We start from the raw sequence: 22,714 nt of genomic DNA, 5'->3' as shown, positions 1-22,714 counted from the left end.
GGCGCCGCGTCGGGAGCCGCCGCTGTCCCGGTCCTCCCGCCCGCCCGCCCGCCCGCCCTCCGGTCCCTCCTGCAGCCCGCCTGCTGGGCAGGGCCGGCGTGGCCCGGCCATGGAGTCCTACGACATCATCGCCAACCAGCCCGTGGTCATCGACAACGTGAGGCCCGGCAGCCAGGGGGAGGGCGGGCGCCCCGCCCCCGGGGGCGCACGCGGCGGCGCAGGGAGAGACCCCCGCCCGCCTCGGCGCGTCCTCCGCTCACTGCTTGGCCGTCGCCCCCGCCGGGCCGCTGGCGTCGCTCCTGGGGCGCGCGCCCACTTGGCCCTGTAAGGCCGGCCATGGGGCGAGCCCCCTCGCCCGCGTTGCAGAGCCCCTTCCCCGACCCCTCCCCGAGCCGGGCGGGGAAGTTCAGGAGAGCTTGAGTGACAGCCGGGCGGCCGGGCGGGGACGCGCCCCGGACCCTTCTCAGCTGAGAGTGCGGTCCCTGGGCAGATTTCAACCCCAGTCCCTTTCCCCGTCCTTCGGCCCTGGCTCTGGCTGCCTGGCGGAGGTGGGGTGGCATTTGTCCTTTGCACACTGCTGGCTTCATCTTTGAGGCTGCACCCCGAGGCAACAAATGCAGGATACTCTGTCACCCACATGTCCACCACCATCTGGTTTGCCTCTTGGCTACTTTGACTTTTTCCTTAAATGCTCCCTGTGCTGGGCAAACATTTCACGGCCAGCAGAGCAATGGAGAGTTCATGGCCACACTTCCCAGTATCAGCAAGCTATTTGGGGTGATCATTTGGAAGCCTCAGAGGAAAGATGTCAGGCGTCCTGTGGTTTTGGCCTTCGGCAGTGGGGCTCGGCTTGCTTTCAGCTACCGTAGGAAGATTTCTGGCCTCCGAGCTCTGATACGGGGAGAAGATAAGGGCTGGGATCTTTGAGTCTGCCCCTAGCTGGGTGTCTGCGTCTGGTGTGCGGGCCTTGGAGTTTTTGGTAATGACTCACTTCTGCTCTTTCTGGGATCTGTCTCCCTCCCACATGACCCCGTGGGGTCCCTGAATGGCTGTCTGTTCTGGAGTACCCACGTGGGCTCCCTGAGTCACAGCAGAGGATGTTTAATGAGGAGGCTAGCACTGAGCTTGGCGACGTGGTGTCACACCAGCGGGACGCTGCAGGAAGGAGCAGGTTACCTCCTTTCTTTCTTTTTTTTTTTTTTTTTTGAGACGGAGTCTCGCTCTGTGGCCCAGGCTGGAGTGCAGTGGCGCGATCTCGGCTCACTGCAAGCTCCGCCTCCCGGGTTCACGCCATTCTCCTGCCTCAGCCTCCCGAGTAGCTGGGACTACAGGCGCCCACAACCGCGCCCGGCTAATTTTTTGTATTTTTAGTAGAGACGGAGTTTCACCGTGGTCTCGATCTCCTGACCTTGTGATCCGCCCGCCTCGGCCTCCCAAAGTGCTGAGATTACAGGCGTGAGCCACCGCGCCCGGCATTACCTCCTTTCTTGATGTGCAAATAACTCGTATGGGCTAATCAACAGGCTTCTAAGTTCAAAGGGCTACCACTAGGCCCCTTGGAGATTCCAGCCTCTCCTCTGTAACTTGGAGATGTTTGTTTCTGCTGCAGACTCAGAGGGTTGCGATGAAGAGTGGTGGAGCTGCGTTGAGAAGCTGGCCCCTTCGCTGGGTGGGAGGTTTCTAATTGCCCGGTTCTTTGGGGGATCCTTAAGTCCAGCTGCCAGGTGGGGGCAGCGATAGGAGCAGGTTCTCCTAGTAGTCTCTGGGGAAGCCACATGAGGGGAGCTGCCAGTCATCCCATGCACCTATTGGTCTTCTCCAGCAGGTCCTGTAGGTGGTCCATGTTCCATGCCTTCTGGGTTCTTGGGGGAGAGGGAAGCTGTTGAAAAAAAAAAAAAAAACAAAAAAAAACCCATGCAGAGGGGTTTCTTGTAGCTTTTGGGAGTAGCATGTGCTATGGAATCCTCCTGCTGGAGCCGACCATGAGGTGTGCAGAGGAAGGTGCCCTTCATGGTTTCTCTCTCTCTGTATTATTGCATTGGGCTAGGTCATTGTTGGTAGTGCAGGCTCACTTGTGCATTGTAGGATGTTTAGCAGCATCCCTGGCCTCTGCCCACTAGATGCTAATAGCATCCCCCACTGCATGTCCCCTCTCCCCAGCTGCCAGACATTGCCAAATGTTGCCAGGGCAGGGGGATACAAAATTGCTCCCAGTCTTGAACCATTGATGTACTTGTAAATGATCCTGGCAGGGTCCCTGGCTTCCTCCTTGGCCTGCATTGACAGGGCAGCCAGCTCTCTCCATTGCAGGGGACTGGCTTCATCTGGTGGTGTGTGTGGGCCGTTAAACTTTGTTTTTCCTTGCAGGGTTCGGGGGTGATTAAAGCCGGCTTTGCAGGAGACCAGATTCCCAAATACTGTTTCCCAAACTAGTAAGTGTGGCTCGGGCAGCAGCCTCAGTCCTTCTGTTTATCTTCTGTGAGAACGTTAGCCTTCTGTCACAGCACTCTTTGAAGACAATTTTTGCCCTGACCTGTATGGAAAACACCAAATTTGTGAGATTGACACTCGAGAGAGCACTGAAAGAACAAGACTAAGCGTTCTAGGGTTCCCCTTTGTCTTTGGAGTCTCTCAGTTTGGTGGTGTTGAACCAGCAAGGAGGAAAAGCAGCCAGTATTTCCCTGGGGATGGGGTGTGGTAGCAGCAGCAAGAATAAAGGGAGACACCTCCAAGGGGAGCCCTAAGCTCAGATCAGGAGGAGTGAGGAATTAGATGCACAGCCACCCTTTCCTCCCTGAAGGGGTTTTCTGCTGGACTTGTTTGCAGACTCTAGAAAATGTCTTGTTGCAGTTAAGAGGGGATCCTTTGCCCCGTGTGGTACTGGTGGAGGCAGGAGTAAGAGAATTGCAAACCCAGAGAGCCTGGGGTGCCCCTCGCACCCGCCGCGAGCCCATCGGGAAAGTTGCCCTCAGGAGCACGTCTTCCTGGAGGCTTGGGAATGAGTGGCCGAAAGGCAGGAGGCAGCAGGGGGTCCTAGACCCCCACAGGTGGCAGGCTAGCCGGAGCCCGGCCTGGTCTGGGACAGAGCTAGCGTGGTGCTCCCTGTCGAGCTTCAGCATTCCTTTATAACTGCGTGGGTATAATTAGAGGTTCCTTTGCCTTTAGTGGTAGCTCATCAAATCCTACAGTTCCCAAGAAGTGAATCTCTGATCCCGAAACCCTGGCAGTGGGGTAGGGTGGCACTGAGTGAGTGAGAGCAGGGTGCACAAGGGAGCCCCCACCCAGCTTCCTGGGGCTGTCCTCCCTCAGTCTGTGGATGGTGACGGCAGCCCTGCCCCACCGAGGTCAGGAGCGTGGGCTGAGTCACTGTGGCTGCAGGAAGCTGACCCTCTACAAGGGCTGGGCCATGGAGGACTGGGTTCTGGTGCTCAGACACGCAACTGTCTGTGCTGACCATGCCTTCCGACCCTAAGCTTCTCATCCTGCCTAGGCCCCCTCTCTAGCCCCAAACCCTATAGGCCCCAGTTCCAACCTGTGCTCCCCCAGCCACATCCTGGTGTTCGGAGGCCAGTACCCTCTGGGCAGCTGTGGTTGGATTTCAGTTTTTCTGGACACAAGCTCCACCGTGCCCCCTGCCCTCCTTGCTGACGTTATCTGTCCTCACAGTGTCGGACGGCCCAAGCACATGCGGGTGATGGCTGGAGCCCTGGAGGGGGACCTCTTCATCGGACCAAAAGCAGAGGTAACACCGAGGAGCCTGCCTTTCCCTGGGTGTGGGGTCCTCAGTTGCAGGGGCATGGCATATGTGAGAGACCCGTGTTCTTGAGCCTCTGCTGGTGACCTCCCGGGCACCTTCTCCGGGCTCCGGCTGGGAAGTGCTGTGCAGGGGCACCTCGCCCTGAGATGGGGCCACAGTTCCTCTTCTAGGGAGCATGGGTAGAGCTCATCATGTCCTGTGTTTTAGAAGCTATTTGGAAGCTACAGAACCAAGAACCAATTAAAAAGTGATATAAGAGTCAGAATCACACACTTGATGTGTGTTCTAATGAGGCCGTGGGGCCTCCTCTCACACTGTAGCCGGGGTGCCCCACCAGGGGACTGCACGGCCTGATAAGACCCTCAGGAGAGCGTGTGCGGGTGTGGGGAGAGCAGCAAGCTGAGCTTGGCCAAGGGCAGTTTAGGCGCCTGAGGACCATTGCGTCGGGTGCCGGGCTGTGGGGCATGCCTGGTTCTGGGCCCAGAAAGGGGAGGCCTGAGCTGGAGGTGCGGAGGTGGGGATCTCGCAGGTGGGGTCCGTAGGAGCCGAGGTGGTGAGAGGAGCTAAGTGAGAAGCTGAGCTCGGTGAGAAGGGGCATGCCTAGGGGGACATCGAACGGCAGGTGGAAGCAGCACATCAGTGCATGCAGGGGACTGGTGAGGACCGGCCAAAGGGCTGGGGGAAGAGGCACAGGTCAGGGTGCACAGGTGGCCCCGGAGGGGCCATGTTGGGCGGCTACAAGGCGCCGGCACGGGCAGAGTGCGAGGAGAATGTGGGGGACGTGCCGGCAGCGGGAACAGGGAAGAAGAGGGTCTCCAGATGTTGGGGGACATGCTGCCACCCTCTCCAATCCCCCCAGCCGAAGCTAGCTGGGCTCTGAGAGCCTAAGAAGCTATTAGGCAGGTAAACCCATGCTGAGTTCAGGACCCGCTACAGACCCTGGGACACAGACCCAGTGGGCAGGGGCAGTTCTGGTCAGGGCAGGTGAGGGGCAGCTTCCAGGAGGGCGGAAAGCAGCCACTGAGCAAGGGTCGGATGCCACACCCCCTTCCCACCCCGCCAGGAGCACCGGGGGCTGCTGACCATCCGCTACCCCATGGAGCACGGCGTGGTGCGAGACTGGAATGACATGGAGCGCATCTGGCAGTACGTCTACTCGAAGGACCAGCTGCAGACCTTTTCAGAGGAGGTGTGGCGGCTGCCCCTTCCACCTGCGCCGCATTCTCCTGGCTCTGCCCCCTCCTGCGCGTCCCTCCTCGCCAGCTCCCACATTTCCCCTCTGCATTTCTGGAGGGCCTGCTGCCTTTCCGTGCGTGTCTGGGTGCGCATGCACGCCCCGTGGCTGCTAGGCAGAATCTTCCAGAGAGAGCCGGGTCTCCGGAAGAGTAACTGCCAGCAGATCAAGGGATGGTGCCCTCAGGAGGGGTAGGAGGCTGAGCCGCCTGTGCGCCAGCGGGTGGGTGTGGCTCTCTGGAAAGAGCCTTTTAGGGCCTTGCAAGTTGCCTCCTTGCATGCCTACCACCGTCCCACCCTCGCAGCATCCTGTGCTCCTCACGGAGGCCCCGCTCAACCCAAGTAAGAACCGGGAGAAGGCGGCAGAGGTGTTCTTTGAGACCTTCAACGTGCCGGCGCTGTTCATCTCCATGCAGGCTGTGCTCAGTCTGTGAGTGCCCCCTCAGCCTGGCCTCCCTGAGTCCCGTCCTCCCTGCGCCGCCCTCCTGCTCGCCATGACCAGGGTCTGACTTCCCTGGAAAAACAGCCCCTTGATGACTCTTCCTCTAGGGAGTCCCTCGTGCCCTTTGTTCCGACTAGATAATGCAGACGTGCCAGGGTTCCTCCCCTGGGTGAGGAGGTCCCCGTGCCTCAGTGGCTGAGGTGAGGGGATGCTGACCTGGTGACAGGTACGCAACGGGACGCACGACAGGAGTGGTTCTAGACTCGGGGGACGGGGTCACTCACGCCGTGCCCATCTATGAGGGCTTTGCCATGCCTCACTCCATCATGCGGGTGGACATTGCCGGCCGCGACGTCTCCCGCTACCTCCGACTCCTGCTGCGCAAGGAAGGGGTTGACTTCCATACCTCGGCTGAGTTTGAGGTTGTCCGGACAATCAAAGAGGTGACGAGGGGCAAGAGGGTGTGGACACGACCTGGGGTGAGGAAAGGGTGGCACCAAGGCACAGGTGTCCCAGGTGCAGCCTTCTGAGGGCTGTGTCCCCGCCCCCACAGCGAGCCTGCTACCTGTCCATCAACCCGCAGAAGGATGAGGCTCTGGAGACGGAGAAGGTGCAGTACACGTTGCCAGACGGCAGCACGCTCGATGTAAGTGGCCGGGCCTGGCACTGGAGTGGCAGCCAGTGCCCAGCCTGGGGAAAGGGGTGGCCAGCTTCTCCGGGAAGCCTGTCTGCCTCAATCTTGTCCACTTAAGGTGGGGCCTGCCCGATTCCGGGCCCCCGAGCTGCTGTTCCAGCCGGACCTTGTAGGGGATGAGAGTGAGGGGCTCCATGAGGTGCTGGCCTTCGCCATACACAAGTCCGACATGGACCTGCGCCGGACACTGTTCGCCAACATCGTGCTCTCCGGTGGCTCGACGCTTTTCAAAGGTGCTGTAGCCCGGGAGTTGGTGGTGGTGAGGCGAGGGCAGCTGGACCCTCAGCGAGTGCACCTCCGCCCAGAGCCATTTTCTGTTGGCTTTTTGGTGGTGCTCAGTGAACAAGTTTTTTTTAACAGACCAAGATTTAAAATTAAATTTTGTTTACTCTGTGAATAGAGGAGAAGTTTACACAAGCTCTAAAGTGTATTGTGAGTGTTGAGCAAGGAGCCCGTGTGGCTTCATCTCACGCTGCCTCTGCGAGGATGCAGGGCCCACAGGCAGCCATGGGGCTGGATCATTTCTCAGCCTTGCCCTTCAACCTGGGAAGAGCTGCTGATAGAAGGCCAGCAGTAGCTGGGGGCCCTGAAGGTTGGGTGTGGGAGCTAGCAGCGTGGAGGCCGGGTATAGACCCCAGGCTCAACCAGCTTTGTGTTCACAGGCTTCGGAGACCGATTACTCAGTGAAGTGAAGAAGCTTGCTCCAAAGGATGTCAAAATCAAGGTGAGGTTATAGAGACTTCCCCTGGGGCGCTGGGGCGCTGGCAGCCTCGGCATGGGGAGGAAGGGTGGGTGCTGCCTCTAGACCTGCTCACTGGCTCGCGTCCACCCAGCCCTGCTCCTCCCAGGGCCACTGCTACCGCTCCCCAGCTGATGCCTTTGCTGTCAGGCTTCAGGACCTGGGGAGGTGACCCCAAGGCTGGGAGGATGGCTTCTGGGTGGGGACCCACAGTGACGTGGCCACTTCCTCCCTCTAGATCTCAGCCCCGCAGGAACGGCTGTACTCCACGTGGATTGGGTGAGGCAGGGCTCAGGGGAGGGCGCTGGGAAGAGACCACCTTACCCTGGATGCTCCTCCCGGGGTTGGCCCAGGCCAGGTGGAGGTGGGTGGATCTCCCTCCCAAAGTAGGGAAACGGAACTCTGAGCGCCCAGGAAGGTGGCTGGCTCCCCGACAGGTCCACAGCAACAGTATCCCTCCATCCCCACAGTGGCTCCATACTGGCTTCGCTGGACACTTTTAAGAAGATGTGGGTGTCCAAAAAGGAGTATGAAGAGGATGGCTCCCGTGCTATTCATCGCAAAACCTTCTAGTGCCCGAGGAGGGCGGGGCACATTGGGAGAGGGGGAGGGAGGGCAGCCAGAGCCTTTAACCCTTTTTGGTCTGGGCTCGCATACTTGGCTTAGGGTCCCCTGCATGCCCTGAACCCCTGGGTGGGCGGCACGACAGTGCCCCCCTGCAGCCTTCCCCTCTACACACACACGACACGCACATATGAGTAACACTGAGCTGCATGGACAGGAGCCTTGAGCTGGCGCGTGGGAATTGAGCGCCACGTCGGGCTGTTCTGGGTATCCCCCCGGCAGGGCCAGCTAGGCCTGTGGTTCCCTGCTCTGACTCTCAGGGCTGCCTCCCCGAGCTCCAGGGCCAGAATGCCTGGATGCCTGTGTAGCCAGTTTGGGGAGTGGGCTGGAGGGGCGTCCAGCAGCTCCCGCTGGTGTGTCAGCACGTCCATTGCCACCTCCTGTTCATGACCCGACAGGGTGGCACAGCCCCTTCCACACTCTGTCCTGTCTTCCTGGGTAGATGCCCTGGTGGAGGGCTCAGTACTGAATGGTCTTCCGTCCCCAGCAAGGGGGTGCAGCCCAGGGTCAGGCCCTTCGGAGCCAGGGCAGAGGTTGCAAGGTGGCCGGAGCTGCTGCACTCTCCCCTCGGAGCACTTCATCGACTTGCGCCTCCCTCTGCCCTTGGCACCCTGGGCGGGAAAGGGTTGATGCTCATCATTTATTGAAGGGAAGCCACTTAATGAGTCAGACCTAAAAGGGGGTGGGGGACATTTTCTTCTCTCACCTCACCCAAGAAAGAGGTCGTCACTTTTGCTGTGGCCAGGGCCCCACTTCCCTCTGTCAGATATGTACAATAATTTAACACAGTTGCCTGAAAAAAAACTTTTGTAAATCATTGTAGTAATAATTATGGACAAGGCCCAGTGTGTGGCTCTGTTTTCTTGTGGCTGTCTGTGCTGTTGTTTGCTCTTCCATCCCTGGGGACTTTCAGAGAAAGGACCAGAGCGAATGCAGCATGGCACTGGCTCTAGCTCAGCAGCGTGAGGGTTTCAGTGGTTGGCCGGGCAACGTGGCACGAGAGGCCTCAGGAGGCCGGGCTCTCACCCTGGAGCATAGTTCCCTCACCTGTCACCTCCCCTGCTGCAGTCCACCAGGGGAAGCAGAACCAGGCTGCCTTCCTTAAGTGTTTAAGCATCTACAGTGTGTCCAGGATGGTACCGTGTCTTTGGGGCCAGTGGTCAACAAGTTATATCCTTGCCCTAACAAATACACAGGTCAGGGGAGTAAGACAGAAGGGCCATTTTAGTAAGAGTTGGTGGAGCCGAGGCAATAGGCGTCTAGTCCAACAGTTGGGGCAGGCCGACTTGCAAGGGCCCAGAGGTTAGCCAGGGACGGGCAGTCATTCCAAGCAGATGTGAGAGCCCAAAGAAGCACCTGGGACTTGGCCGGGCATTGTGGCTCACGCCTGTAATCCCAGCACTTTGGGAGGCCGAGGCAGGTAGATCACAAGGTCAGGAGATTGAGACCATCCTGGCTAACACATTGGAATCCCATCTCTACTAAAAAATACAAAAAAAAAATTAGCCGGGCATGGAGGCAGGCACCTGTAGTCCCAGCTACGTGGGAGGCTGAGGCAGGAGAATGGCGTGAACCCCGGAGGCGGAGCTTGCAGTGAGCCTGGGCGTCAGGGCAGGACTCCGTCTCAAAACAAACAAAAAAAGCACCTGGGACCAGTGGGGCTGGAGAGGAAGGCAGAGACCCAATGCCCAGTCAGCAGGGAAGGGTCACTGGTCTGTGGCCATTGTGTGAGATGAACCAAAAAGGTGGGTTAAGCTGGTATGTGGAGGATTGTTAGCTGTGTCCTAGGAAATGGGTGGCCAGCCATAGAAGGATGGTGACCAGAGCAGTGTGTTGTAGTCAGTTGGGGTTTGTGGGGGCCAAGGGAGGGCCCAGGACCGAGGAGATGAAGTAGGAGTGGAGAGTACTGAGGCCTGTCTGCCAAGGCTGTTTGTGAGGCTTTGTGGTCACAGGGCAATTATGCTTGCACTGGCCCATCAGAGCAGAATTTGCACGGAGAACTCCACGTTAGGGTGCCCTCCAGACCAGTTCTTCCCACAGGGCTCTGTTCGTGGCACCACTGGTTCCCTGCCTCCCAGGTTGGAGCCTTATCCGTCGACGCCTTCCCTGTCTCCCCCACACTGTCAGTCACCAGCTGGTGTGGTTCTTCTGTGGTACCTTTTGCATCGGTCTTGTCTTTTCCAGTACAGACACTGCCACCGTAGCTTATGACCACAGCTTCGTTCCCTGCCCACCCAATCTATTTGCTCCTGGACCTAAAGCCCAGATAATCTTGGTTCTGACACCTCCTACTGCAAAGTGTCAAGTGGTTCTCCACTGCCTGGTGACGTGAAACAATTGATGTGATGTTGGTAAAACCACCTTCGTGAGCCACATGTTGTGTTTGACTCAGGCCCCTTGAGACCTGTTCCTTCCCTGTTTTAGGCTTACCCCTCATATCCTTTGCCTGCTAGCCTCCAAGCATGCTGTTCTCTCCTTGGGAATGACCTTCGCTTGTGCCTGTCAGAATCTTGTCCTTTGAGGCAAAGTGCCATCCTCTGTACCCCTTCTACTGGCAGGTTAAAGTGCTCAGACTCTGCCAGCTTCTCACTGTTGGAAAAAGCTACAGAGGAGGAAGGTAGTACAGCTGGAATGAAGCCTGTGTTGGATTAGAGTTGGAAGTAGTATGAACTCATGGTTTTAATATACATACAGATAGATACTGAAATAAACACATCCGTGTGTGACAGCCAGCATTAGAACATAGACATGCATTTCCTAGCCCTGTCTGCTGGGAAGGTCTGGAAGCAGTGACACTACAATAGCTATGAGCACATACAGTGTCCAGATCTTGGTTTCTAAATACCATGCTAGGAAAAAGTTCTTTATTCTGTACTTGTAAATAGTTTAATACCATTAGTGTGAGACCTATGTTCTTTCTTGGTGAGGGAAGATGGGCTCCATTTTCCTCTTTTTTTTTTTTTTTTTTTTTTTTGAGACGGAGTCTCACTCTGTCGCCCAGGCTGGAGTGCAGTGGTGCGATCTCGGCTCACTACAAGCTCCGCCTCCCGGGTTCCCGCCATTCTCCTGCCTCCTGAGTAGCTGGGACTACAGGCACCCACCACCTCGCCTGGCTAATTTTTTTTTGTATTTTTAGTAGAGACGGGGTTTCACCATGTTAGCCAGGATGGTCTCTATCTCCTGACCTCATGATCCACCCGCCTCGGCCTCCCAAAGTGCTGGGATTACAGGGTTACAGGCGTGAGCCACTGCACGCAGCCGATGGGCTCCATTTTCTTTTTTTTTTTTTTTTGGTGGGGGATGGAATCTTCTCGCTCTGTCTCCCCAGGCTGGAGTGCAGTGGTGCGATCTCAGCAGTGGCGCGATCTCTGCTCACTGCAAGCTCTGCCTCCCAGGTTCACACCATTCTCCTACCTCAGCTTCCCGAGTAGCTGGGACTACAGGCGCCCGCCACCATGCCCGGCTAATTTTTTTTATTTTTTATTTTTAGTGGAGACGGGGTTTCACCGTGTTAGCCAGGATGGTCTCGATCTCCAGACCTCGTGATCCACCCACCTTGGCCTCCCAAAGTGCTGGGATTACAGGCATGAGCCACCACACCTGGCCGATGGGCTCCATTTTCTAAGCTAAGCTCAGATAGAAGCCACTTCCACCCAAGAGCAAAGGTTTGGTCCTCCTAGTAGGGGACATTACAGTTCCCCTGGGACAATTCCCTGGAACAGGGAAAATAATAGATGAGCTTGGAATATTCCGTGGTACCATAAAGTAAGGAAGTGAAAAAGGGAAGGGCTTGTCTAAAGGACACAAGAACCAATTAGAAGGAGCACCCAATGCTCAAATCTGTAACGGATGATAAGCCATGGCATAAAATATGTGAGTCATACTCATGCAAATAAGTAACTGAATAAATGTATACATGGGGAAGAAGGGACGGCTCTCACTTATGGTAGAACTCCAGTTGCTGTCAAAGGAATTGTGGAAAAAGAAAGTCACCATTGAGGAAACACCACAGTGATCATTGTTGCAGGTAAGAATGGAGACAAAAATCAGCGGGCAAAAGTAAAGACATTTGTGTTGTCTCTATCCCTCTACAATATACTTACTAATTACAAAAGGAGAAATAGTAACTTTATGGTGGAGAAACGTTGATACTACCTCAACCAAATAATCAAGAGTATACATCTCCAGTAATAAGTCATTGTCTTTTTCGGTTTTTTTTAGAGACAGGATCTCACTCTGTTGAGGAGGCTGGAGTGGAATGTGGTGGCATGATCACGGCCCACTGTGGCCTCCATCTCCTGGGCTCGAGGGATCCTCCTGCCTCAGCCTCCAAGTTGCTGGGGCTACAGGCAGGCACCACCACACCCCACTAGTTCTTTTTGGAGAGAGTGGGGGTCTCACTGTATTGCCCTGGTGAGTCTTGAACTCCTGGCTTCAAGTACACCGCCTGCCTCAGCCTCCCAAAGCACTGGGATTACAGGCATGAGTCACCGAGCCTGGCCATAAGTCATTGTCTCTTTTTTCTTTGCTTTTTGAGATGGACTCTCTCTCTGTTGCCCAGACTGGAGCGCAGTGGTGAGATCTCAGCTCTACTTCTTGGGTTCATGCGGTCCTCCTGCCTCAGCCTCCCAAGTATCTGGGATTACAGGCGCTCACCACTGAACCCGGCTAATTTTTGTATTTTTAGTAGAGATGGGGTTTCACCATTTTGGCCAGGCTGGTCTCGAACTCTTGAGCTTAAGTTATCTGCCTGACTCAGCTCCAAAAGTGCTGGGATTACAGGCGTGAGCCACCAGGCCTGGCCATAAGTCATTATCTCTTGATGATGCACTAAGAAGGGCCTGATTTTGCCTGTGGTGGTCTCGCAACACCTCAATCTAACCAGGAGCAAGCAGCAGGCAAACCCAAACTGAGGGCAGTCTACAAATGAAGAGAGACTTGTCTTGTTCACAAGTGGCAGGTCATGGGGACAAGGAAAGACCAAGTGCAGTGTGAGATCCTGGGGTTGGAAAAAAGACCTTACCAGGAAAGCCAGCAAAATCCCGAAAGGGTCTGCTGGTTAGTCCATAGTACTGCCTCAGTGTTAATTTCCTGGTTTCAATAATTCTGCTACGGTAGTGCCAGATGTTAACATTAAGGAAAACTGAGTGAAGGATAAGTAGGAACTATTTTTTGCAATTTTTCTCTAAGTCTAAAATTATTTTAAAATAGAAAATTGGGCTGTGTGTGGTGGTGCATGCCTGTAATCCCAGCACTTTGGGAGGCTGAGGCAGCAGGATTGCTTGAGCCCAGAATTTCAAGGTTGCAGTGAGCTATGAACACACCACTGCACTCCAGCCTGGGTGACAGAAACCCTGTTTCAAAAATAAATAAAAATGTAAAAGTTGGGGATGGGGGAAAAAGAGCTCAGGGTCTGGAGCTATGGTCTAGGTTCACAATCTTGCCACAAGAAATTGCTGTGTATTCCAGAGCTGTCCCAAGGCTTCCCCGTATCTATTATGGGGATGGTAATAATAGCAACTTCCTCACAGGTTTATTCACAGCCTGGAAGATGAGCCTGGAACATTTTATTCTAGAAAATAAAAAAGAAATGCTCAAAGAGGCTGCGCGCGGTGGCTCATGCCTGTAATCCCAGCACTTCCGGAGGCTGAGGCGGGCAGATTATGAGGTCAGGAGATCGAGACCATCCTGGCTAACACAGTGAAACCCTGTCTCTACTAAAAATACAAAAAATTAGCCGGGCGAGGTGGCAGGCGCCTGTAGTCCCAGCTACTCGGGAGGCTGAGGCAGGAGAATGGCGTGAACCTAGGAGGTAGAGCTTGCAGTGAGCCGAGATTGTGCTACTGCACTCCAGCCTGGGTGACAGAGCGAGACTCTGTCTCAAAAACAAAAAACAAAAAACGAAATGCTCAAAGAATGATAGGGGCATGTCAAAAGGCCACAGGAGCCAGCTTGAAGAGGTTCCCACTGGCCAAATTTGGAACAAATTAAACACCAAAAAATAAATAATGATAGCCATGGATTATAATCCACTGAATAAAATAAGAAAGCATGAATCCATACTGATAAGTTGAAAGTTATTGCCTCATAAGATAATAAAGAGCTCAAGCCTGTAATCCCAGCACTTTGGGAGGCCGAGACGGGCGGATCACGAGGTCAAGAGATCGAGACCATCCTGGCTAACCCGGTGAAACCCCGTCTCCACTAAAAAAATACAAAAAAACTAGCCGGGTGAGGTGGCGGGTGCCTGTAGTCCCAGCTGCTCGAGAGGCTGAGGCAGAAGAATGGCGTGAACCTGGGAGGCAGAGCTTGCAGTGAGCTGAGATCCGGCCACTGCACTCCAGCCTGGGCGACAGAGCGAGACTCTGTCTCAAAAAAAAAAAAAAAAAAAAAAGATAATAAAGAGCAACTTCACAATGGAGAAGTTTGAGACATTAGCTTCATCGAGTGACGGAAGTGAACCTCCTCAGCAGCGGACAAGTTGGCATCACGTGCCTCCCAGGAAGGGTGCAGCATCCCTTGCCCATGATGTGTAACCTGAATCCAGTGTGAAACAGACAAACCCAAGTTGTTGGTATAATTCTCAAAGTGTCAAAGTCGGGATAGTCAAGGAAAGACAGGAACTGTTCCAGATGGAACAACTAAGGGCAATGCGTGATTCTGAACAGAGTCCTTTTGCTATAGAAGACATTATTGGAACTTTTAGCAAAACTTGAATGAGTCTGAAGATTAGATGGTAGGAATATACAAATCATACTTTCCTGATTTTGATGGTCATGTTGTGGGTATTAAGAGAATGTCTTTGTAAGAAATACACAAGCGTGTGATGGGGCATCAGAGCACCTTACTTTCAAATGGCCTTGGGAAAAAGTTCTTCATTGTGTACTTGGAGAGAGTTTAATACAGTTAAGAGTGAGGACTGGCCGGGCGCGGTGGCTCAAGGCTGTAATCCCAGCATTTTGGGAGGCCGAGACGGATGGATCATGAGGGCAGGAGATTGAGACCATCCTGGCCAACACGGTGAAACCTCGTCTCTACTAAAAAATACAAAAGAACTAGCCGGGCGAGGCGGCGGGCGCCTGTAGTCCCAGCTACTAGGGAGGCTGAGGCAGGAGAATGGCGTAAACCTGGGAGGCGGAGCTTGCAGTGAGCCGAGATCCGGCCACTGCACCCCAGCTTGGGCGACAGAGCGAGACTCCGTCTCAAAAAAAAAAAAAAAAAGGGGGGGGGGCCTATATTCTTCCTTGGTGAGTGGAGATGGCATCCAGTTTAAGCTGCTAAGTGGCCAGAGGTTCAGATGGAGCCCTCTTCTGCCCAAAAGCGAATATTTTGTCCTCCTAGTGGGGAACATTATTTGCCCCCTACCACTAGGGCTCCCAGTTACCATGAGGCAAGGCAGCGAGCTACTCCATATGGTTAGCCTGAAGCAGTTCTCAGCCTTGCTGTCGGAAGCACCTGTGGAACTTTAAACTTCTGATGCTTGGGTCCTAAGCCAATGTCTGGGTGTGGCCTGGGCACTGGGAGTTGTAAAAGATCCCCAGGTGATTCTAAAGTGTGCTAAATATGAGACCCATTGACTCAGGGATTGGATTTATTATTCATCTGTGTATTCTTTTCCTACTGGTGCCATAGAAAATTTTCACAAACTTAGTGGCTTAAAATAACACAAGTTTATTATCTTACTGTTCCCAAGTCTAACGTGGGTCTCACTAGGCTGAAGTCAAAGTGTCAGCTGGGCTTCACTCCTTTCTGAAGACTAGAGTATCATTTCCTTGCCCTTCCCAGCTTTTAGAGGCTATTTGCCTTCCTTGACTCGTGGGCCCCTTCCTCCATCTTCAAAGCCACCAACATTGCATTTCTCCGACCATTCTATTTCTCCAACCATTCTGAGTCACGTCTCTGATTCTCTTCTGCCGCTTTTGTGCTTTTTGGATCCACCTGGATAATCTGGGAGTAACTATTTTAAGATTAGCTGATTAGCAACCTGAATTCCATCTGCAGTCTCTACTCCTTCTTGCTATGTGACCTAACATATTCAGATTCTAGGGATTTATGATGTGGACATCTTTGGGGGATCATTATTCTGCCTGCCACTGTCTGCAAATGTACTGGAGATTTTTCTTTCTGCTTGTTTTTTTGGTTTGAGACAGGGTCTCGCTTTGTTACCCCGGCTAGAGTGCAGTGGCACGGTCATGGCTCACTGAAGCCTTGACCTCCTGGGTTCAAGTGGTCCTTCCACCTCAGTCCCCCAAAGTGTTGGGGTTACAGGCATGAGCTGCCATGCCCAGCCCATTTTTCTTTACAAGTAAATTGGTTAAATTTTTAAAAAGAAAAGCAAAGACTTGGAGATGAGGGAGGGAGAAAACAGATTGGATTAATGATATGGGGAGTCAAAAGTCCCCCTCAGCAGAGTTTGAGTTGGAAGAGATGTGGAAAGGGAAAGGCAGGCCAGCCACACGGGCTTAGTGACAGCAGACTAATCTCATGGGCGTGTAGGGGTTAGATCTCACAGGGGGTTATCCGACAGCTCCCCTTCCCAGAGGAAAGGGCCTCAAATGGCAGGTCAGTGCTTGGGCATTTCCTGGAAACAGGTCATGAACAAGGATGGAAGCAATAGCTTTGACTACGCCTTCAGGATGGGCAAGATGAGAGGAAGGGGCTTTTCTCTATCAGCTCCCACTGAAATACCTAGTTTGGACCAATTTTGTGAAGATAGTAACTGAAGCCACCTCTGGCTAATCTCCACACAAAATGAAAAGGTATTTCTATTTTGTAGATAAGAGGTTTTTGAGATTTTAACTTGTCCCAAGGTGTCACAGGTATGAAGTAGCTGAAGTGGGCTTTTTTGGAATTTCTCCCCTCCCTTATTCCCATGCGTATCTCAAGCATGGAAAAAAAAAAAAACCAAAAAAAAAAACACTACATAAATACCTGAAAGTATAGTAAATGTCTACATACCAAATGTCCAGAGTTCAAATTCTTCTCAACTTTTTTTCCTTTATAATTGTTTCCAAATCAATATCTAAACAAGGCGTGCACGCTGCTGACTAGTATCTCCGTTATCTGTTTCTCCACGTGATCTCCCTATCTTTCCCCCGACTCCTTCCAATTTATTTGAAGAAACATGGTCAGTGATTTCTGAAATCATTCCATATTCTGAATTTTGCTGCTGGTGTCCCCATGAATTTTTTTTTTTTTGGAGATGGAGTCTCGCTCTGTTGCCCAGGCTGGAGTGCAGTGGCCGGATATCAGCTCACTGCAAGCTCCACCTCCTGGGTTCACGCTATTCTCCTGCCTCAGCCTCCCGAGTAGCTGGGACTACAGGCGCCCGCCACCTCGGCCAGCTAGTTTTTTGTTATTTTTTAGTAGAGACGGGGTTTCACCGTGTTAACCAGGATGGTCTCGATCTCCTAACCTTGTGATCCGCCCGTCTCGGCCTCCCAAAGTGCTGGGATTACAGGCTTGAGCCACCGCGCCTGGCCTCCTCATGAATTCTTACTTTGCACCTGGGTCCCTCAAGACTTCAAAATCCCCAAAACTCTCTTCACAAGGCCACCCTGTCTCTATGATGATACTGTGAGGCCCTACTATCCACTCAGCTCTTTACATATTAAGCACCTCACAAGGTATTTACCTTTTTGTAGTTGTACCTGACCCCTGAGAACATGTCCACAGGGATAGAGCCAAACGATGGAGCCAATATTTTAAGTTCAGTCAGCCTGACTCCTCAGCCCGCCCCCTTCTGTCATACTAGGTGGTCTCATTCATTGCATTACGGGTTGTCAATCTGTTCTTATTATTAATTTAAGCACTATACACTGGTTATACACTTTCACTAAGTGGATGACAAGCTAGTATTAACAGATAGCTATTCCCAAAATAAGAATATTCCCTGACTCCCAAAGAATACAGGAAAGAAGTAAGACCACCCATCTATGGGAGAAGGAGCCAATGCAACAGCTAGTCTTTACTGGAAAGAAAAAACTTTACAGCACATTTTGAGTAACTTAGTACAGGCGCTCAGTGTGCCAGCCGGTGGGGTACCAGCTTGTAATGGGCTCCACAGCGGGGGCATCGCTGGGCTTCGCCTTCACGCAGCCAAAACCAGATGACGCTGGTGTTGTCCTCTTCACCTAAAAGGGAAAAAAGGTGGTTGAGGGTCATCCAGCCTAAAAAGGGAGCCTTTCAACATGAATTTCTTTTCCTCAGACAACTCTGATACACAAGCAGCCTATGGTTGACATCTTAAGAGATCAGTTCAAGCCCTCCTCTCATTCTTCAGATGAAGAAATTGAGGCTCTGAGTTCACCTATGAGTAAACTGACCTTGTATTAGGGTCACTGTAAATTCTAACAATTCCCTTGCCTATGCAGAATGCAAAGCAGGGTCCGTTCTGGTAGGTATTCCTAGTGTCTAAAATGATGCCTGGCATAGAAGCAGTACAACAATAAATATTTGCTGGGTGGGTACTCCTTCATGCCGCAATCCCAGTGAGCCAGTCTTACTGCTGTGCCACGCTTCTTTCCAGTAAGGATGAACTATCAGGCATAATGAGGCTTGAGAGCGTCAAGACCCTGACAGAAACTTACCAACATGCACTCACACACTGAAGATCTGAGTTAGCTTATAGACTCCTGTATTGTAGGATATATTAAGCAAGTGGATAAAAAATAGAGGTGAGGTACTTACAGATGCAGCCCACTATTCTCTTGTTGGTGATGGAGGGAACTAAATTAGGGTCTTCCTTGGTGCCTGAAGCTCCCTTTGGGGGCAGTATATTGTATGGGTCCTGAAAAAAAAAAAACAAGAATTGAACCATTATGCCAAATAAGCCCTACCTTTCAGAAGCTCAGGGGACTGTTCCTACAAGCCAAGTTTCCTGGATCAAATACTCCCAGAGATGAGACTACTATGAACACATCCAAGGCCATATAAGTTCCACAGAAGACACAGAAGGGAGTTTCTCCTTACCAGTCCCTTCCTTGCAGCCAGCATGACCTCCCTCTCCAACCCAGTCGCCTGCTCGTCATCGGTGGGAATACCACCTAAAAGAAGACACGTGAATTACGACGCTGACCGAAATGACTCTCAGAAAAATTACAAACAGAAATGATCAAGGAAAATGTCGCCCTGAAACTTCTGTATAAGTTTTAGTGGGCTCACAAGCTCCTAAAGGCTACTCATATCCATGGTCCCCCAAGAATCACCAAGTCTTGATCCACACAAGCAACAGCACTGGGGGAAGTTTTGTTTTTGTTTTTGTTGTTTTTTGAGACGGAGTTTTGCTCTTGTTGCCCAGGCTGGAGTGCAATGGCGCGATGTTGGCTCACTGGAACCTCCGCCTCCCGGGTTTAAGCGATTCTCCTGCCTCAGCCTCTCGAGTAGCTGGGATTACAGGCGCGCGCCACCATGCCCGGCTAATTTTTGTATTATTAGTAATGACGGGGTTTCACCATGTTGGCCAGGCTGGTCTTGAACTCCTGACCTCAGGTGATCTGCCCGCCTCAGCCTCCCAAAGTGCTGGGATTACAGTTGTGAGCCACGGCGCCTGGCCTAGGAGCTTTTCTTTCTCCAACCACCGAGGCCAATTTGTCGACATTTGTCTAAAGGCACGTAGAACCCACTCGGCTTGAGGTGGGCGCAGGTTTGAAAGGCGGCCGGACCCCTCCCCATCCCGGTGGCAGTCTCGGTCCCTCCCAAGGTCACCCGGCACCTCATTTAGGATACTTTCGCAGCGGAGTCAGTTCGGGGGGCGGCAGGAGCAGCGGTCCAGAATTACAGGGAGATGCCTGCAGAACCTGAGGCACTCGGGGCCGTAAGCGGCCACTGGGACCTCGAGAAGCTGCACGGCAAGCCCCGCTTGGCCGCCCTGGGACCACCCTGGGAGGGCAACAGTCTGGTCCCTGGCACGCCCGGCGAGCCGAGTACCTCCAGATGCCATGGAGCGCACCGCAGCCACGCCACTGGGGCCGCGAGCCCTCAGGGCCTGCGCGGCCAGCGCTCCTGCTCCGCGAAGTAACCTTGAAGCCATCGCGTCCTCGACTAACAGCAGCAGTTCCGGGAACAAGCTGCGGAGACAGGAGGAACTTCCGGGGGCGGGCTTCTTTCGCCTCCCGGTCAGCTTTCCGCTTCCTCCCAGCCCTCCAGCCCGCCCACTCCCACGACGGTGGCGGGGACGGAAACTGCGCATGCCCAGCTCGGCCTCTTCCTGCACCGCGCAGCGGCTGAGGCTTGGGGGCGGGTTTGCTCTTTAGTAAAGCTGGGAGGTGGGAAAGTTGTTTTGGTCCCTGGAGCTCAGCGGCTGCACAGCACTGGAGTTCCTACGTGTGTGGCCCGGTAGTCCGTGTTCTGCAAACGTGGAGGCTGCTGATGGAAGTCATGAAGTCCCCGTCTGTCAGGAGACTTAGTGAAACCCAAATGATTTGAATTTAGAAGTGGGATCCTAAAGATCGCTGCGTTCCTTACTAGGCTGGTTAGTGGCAGGGCTGGTTCTCGTGGCAGGGAGTGAGCCGTCGCGAGCGTGTCGCATTGGACGGGACCTACCTGCAGTCCTGGCCCACTTTCCTGTTATTTAGAGTTGTACTGTGTGTGGGAGGCGCGGAGCTCCCGGCCTGGGGAGGAGGACAGGGCCGGGGGCGGGACCCCCTACCAGGACCAAGGCCCTGGTGATGTGGAGGAAGTGGCCACTCTTTTTCGAGGCTCCCAAGGGAGGAGGAGCAGGAAGGGGAATTGATAATAGGAAATGGAGTCAGTCAGCCTGCTGTGACTGGTTTGAGTTCCGTGTTTGAAACGGAAAACGTCGTCCGTCCACAGCTTGCTGTTGCCGCCAGGCTAAGATGTGCAAATTTCTTGGGGTGAGCTTTAGTCAGTATAGCCCTGTGACAGGCCGGCTGCATGCGGTATCTGAGTTTCCCTACCAGATAGAAAATCCCGTTCCAGTGGGAATTATGCTCATCATTGAATCTTCAATGCCTTGCAGAGGTCTGGTATATAGTAGGGTCCAGGAATTTTAGTAAATTTACTTCTTGTATAAAATATACAAAACCAGTTTATAGGGCTTCTCCTGGCCCAGTGAGATCCACTGGAGGCAACTTGGGGAGAATTGAAGGCTCAGGTGCTCCCACCTGTCTCATGCAGGCTATGATATTTTCAAAAGGATGTGGTGGAGCATTGCTTCACAGGAGCACGTCTGGTCTTCCTGGGTGCCCCCTCCACCAATTAAAAAAAAAACCTGTATTCTAAGGCCAAAATTTTTTAAAGATTATTTTTGCTTTGAATGGCTTCACTGTTACTCCCTTCTCCCTCACCTCCACTGCAACCCCTCCAAATTGAATTGGGGAAAAATTCTGAGGAATGTTCCCCAAGGATCTATAGTTAATTTGCAACTGTGGTTAAGGTGTTTGTTTGGCAGGAGAAAAAAGCATTGGTCTGGAAAGTAGCTAGTTCAGCCACTTTTTATCCTTTGGGCCACCATTTCTACATCAGTAAAACTGTCGTTCAACTAGGTTAGTATTTCCCAGAGTGTATTCCATGCCATCCAAGTCTCAAGATATCATCTCAAGAAAAAGGACTTGGTCAAGACAGGGAGGTCCTGCATTTGATGACCACCCTTTTGGAGATGGACGCTAGCATAATAAAGGCTCTGATTAGGCTTGCAGCAAAGACCTCTTACTTAATTTACCTGCAGTTTAAGCCAGAGTTTCCCTTCTTAATTGACCACAAAACCCTTTCCTGAGGAACACCTACTAACTTGCCCCTCAGCAAACCAGTGAGATATTCAGCTCTGATATGTTTCCCTGCTGCCTGACCAGAAATGGTTTACTCCAGGCTGTAAAATGGAAATTGAGTTTAGGCTTCTCATTCTCGTAGTAGGCTTGCTTAATAATAGGAAAGTTTTGCAGGCCCTCATCCAACTCAGGAAAATCTCAGCCTCACTCTGGGATTATTTAGATTGTGTGAGTGAGCTCCAAGGTCAGGGCCAGGCTCCCCGGATATCCCGCTCATCCCCTGCTGCTTCCACCTCCCACCACTCTTCACTCACACCCAGTCCCTCAGGTCTCCTTTGGAAACAGTTGGCTTGGGGAACAGTCTGCCACCTCTGCTTCATCATTGTCTTTACCAGCCCAATAAACTTACTATTATTTTTATAGGATACTTTTTAGTTGTCAGAATAAATGTACATTATAAGTCAAACAGCACAGATATGTAAGGAAAAAGCTAGCAGTTTGGTGTTTATTCTTTTTTTCCTTTCCCTATGCCAGGGTTTCTCAACTTCAGCACAACTGACATCTTGGGTTGACAATTCTTTGAGGGAGGTTGTGCATTGTAGGATTTAACCCTATGTTGGCCGGGCGCGGTGCCTCACACCTGTAATCCCAGCACTTTGGGAGGCTGAGGCTGGTGGATCATGAGGTCAGGAGATCGAGACCATCCTGGCTAATACGGTGAAACCCCATCTCTACTAAAAAAATACAAAAAACTAGCCGGGCGAGGTGGCAGGTGCCTGTAGTCCCAGCTACTCGGGAGTCTGAGGCAAGAGAATGGTGTAAACCCGGGAGGCGGAGCTTGCAGTGAGCTGAGATCTGGCCACTGCACTCCAGCCCAGGTGACAGAGCGAGACTCCGTCTCAAATAATAATAATAATAATAATAATATATTCTGCCAAATTGCTTTCCCCAAGTTTGGAGCACCAGTAGGGCATGTGTGGATCAGTCCCCACCACCAAGCCTTTGCAAATTTAGCCCCACTGGATGAAGGAAAAATTAGTGCCCTTAGTGCTGTTGGTGTTTACATTTCAGCTCCTTGACCGCTAAGGCAGTTGAACATCTTTTCAGATGTTTACTGATCACCTGCACTTCCTCAGGGATGTGAATTGGGCTTAACCACTCAGGCACACTATTTAACCTCTTTCTGCCTTAGTTTCATTGTCTTTTTTTTTTTTTTTAATTATTATTATTTTTGTTGTTGAGACTGAATCTTGCTATGTTGCCCAGGTTGGTGTCAAACTTCTGGCCTCAAGCAGTCCTCCTGCCTCTGCCTTCCAAAGTGCTAGGATTACAAAGCATGAACCACCACACTGCAGGAGTTTGAGACCAGCTGAGACAACATAGGGAGACCCCCATCTCTACAAAATTTTAAAAATTGGCTGGGCGCGGGTGGCTCATGCCTGTAATCCTAGCACTTTGGGAGGCCAAGCGGGCAGATCACGAGGTCAGGAGTTCAAGA

At 52.6% G+C, this 22,714-nt stretch overlaps 2 protein-coding genes across 3 annotated transcripts; one reads left to right on the top strand and one right to left on the bottom strand.

The window, feature by feature from the left end:
- Positions 1-14: 14 nt before the first annotated feature.
- ACTR1B (actin related protein 1B) lies at positions 15-8,331 on the top strand. 2 transcript variants are annotated; one of them, XM_015112902.3, is made up of 11 exons: positions 15-979; positions 2,368-2,432; positions 3,667-3,742; positions 4,821-4,946; positions 5,296-5,420; positions 5,659-5,875; positions 5,986-6,078; positions 6,185-6,359; positions 6,789-6,850; positions 7,104-7,144; positions 7,336-8,330. In XM_015112902.3, exons 3-11 carry the CDS (start codon positions 3,686-3,688, stop codon positions 7,436-7,438), a joined length of 999 nt encoding a protein of 332 aa, XP_014968388.1. In that variant the 5' UTR covers positions 15-979; positions 2,368-2,432; positions 3,667-3,685; the 3' UTR covers positions 7,439-8,330. The 2 variants fall into 2 exon arrangements, with proteins under 2 accessions (XP_014968388.1, NP_001244346.1); NM_001257417.1 differs by having other exon boundaries at positions 47-157; positions 7,336-8,331.
- A 9,092-nt stretch (positions 8,332-17,423) lies between these two features.
- On the bottom strand, positions 17,424-19,529 carry COX5B (cytochrome c oxidase subunit 5B). Its single transcript, XM_001100566.5, has 4 exons — positions 19,418-19,529; positions 18,461-18,534; positions 18,179-18,278; positions 17,424-17,622 (listed from the first exon to the last, which is right to left on the bottom strand). Exons 1-4 carry the CDS (start codon positions 19,518-19,520, stop codon positions 17,510-17,512), a joined length of 390 nt encoding a protein of 129 aa, XP_001100566.4. The 5' UTR covers positions 19,521-19,529; the 3' UTR covers positions 17,424-17,509.
- Positions 19,530-22,714: the final 3,185 nt, after the last annotated feature.

Source organism: Macaca mulatta, chromosome 13 (assembly GCF_049350105.2).
Source record: "Macaca mulatta isolate MMU2019108-1 chromosome 13, T2T-MMU8v2.0, whole genome shotgun sequence".
NCBI classification, from domain to species: Eukaryota; Metazoa; Chordata; class Mammalia; order Primates; family Cercopithecidae; genus Macaca; species Macaca mulatta.
This window is presented reverse-complemented; position numbering and strand designations above follow the sequence as displayed.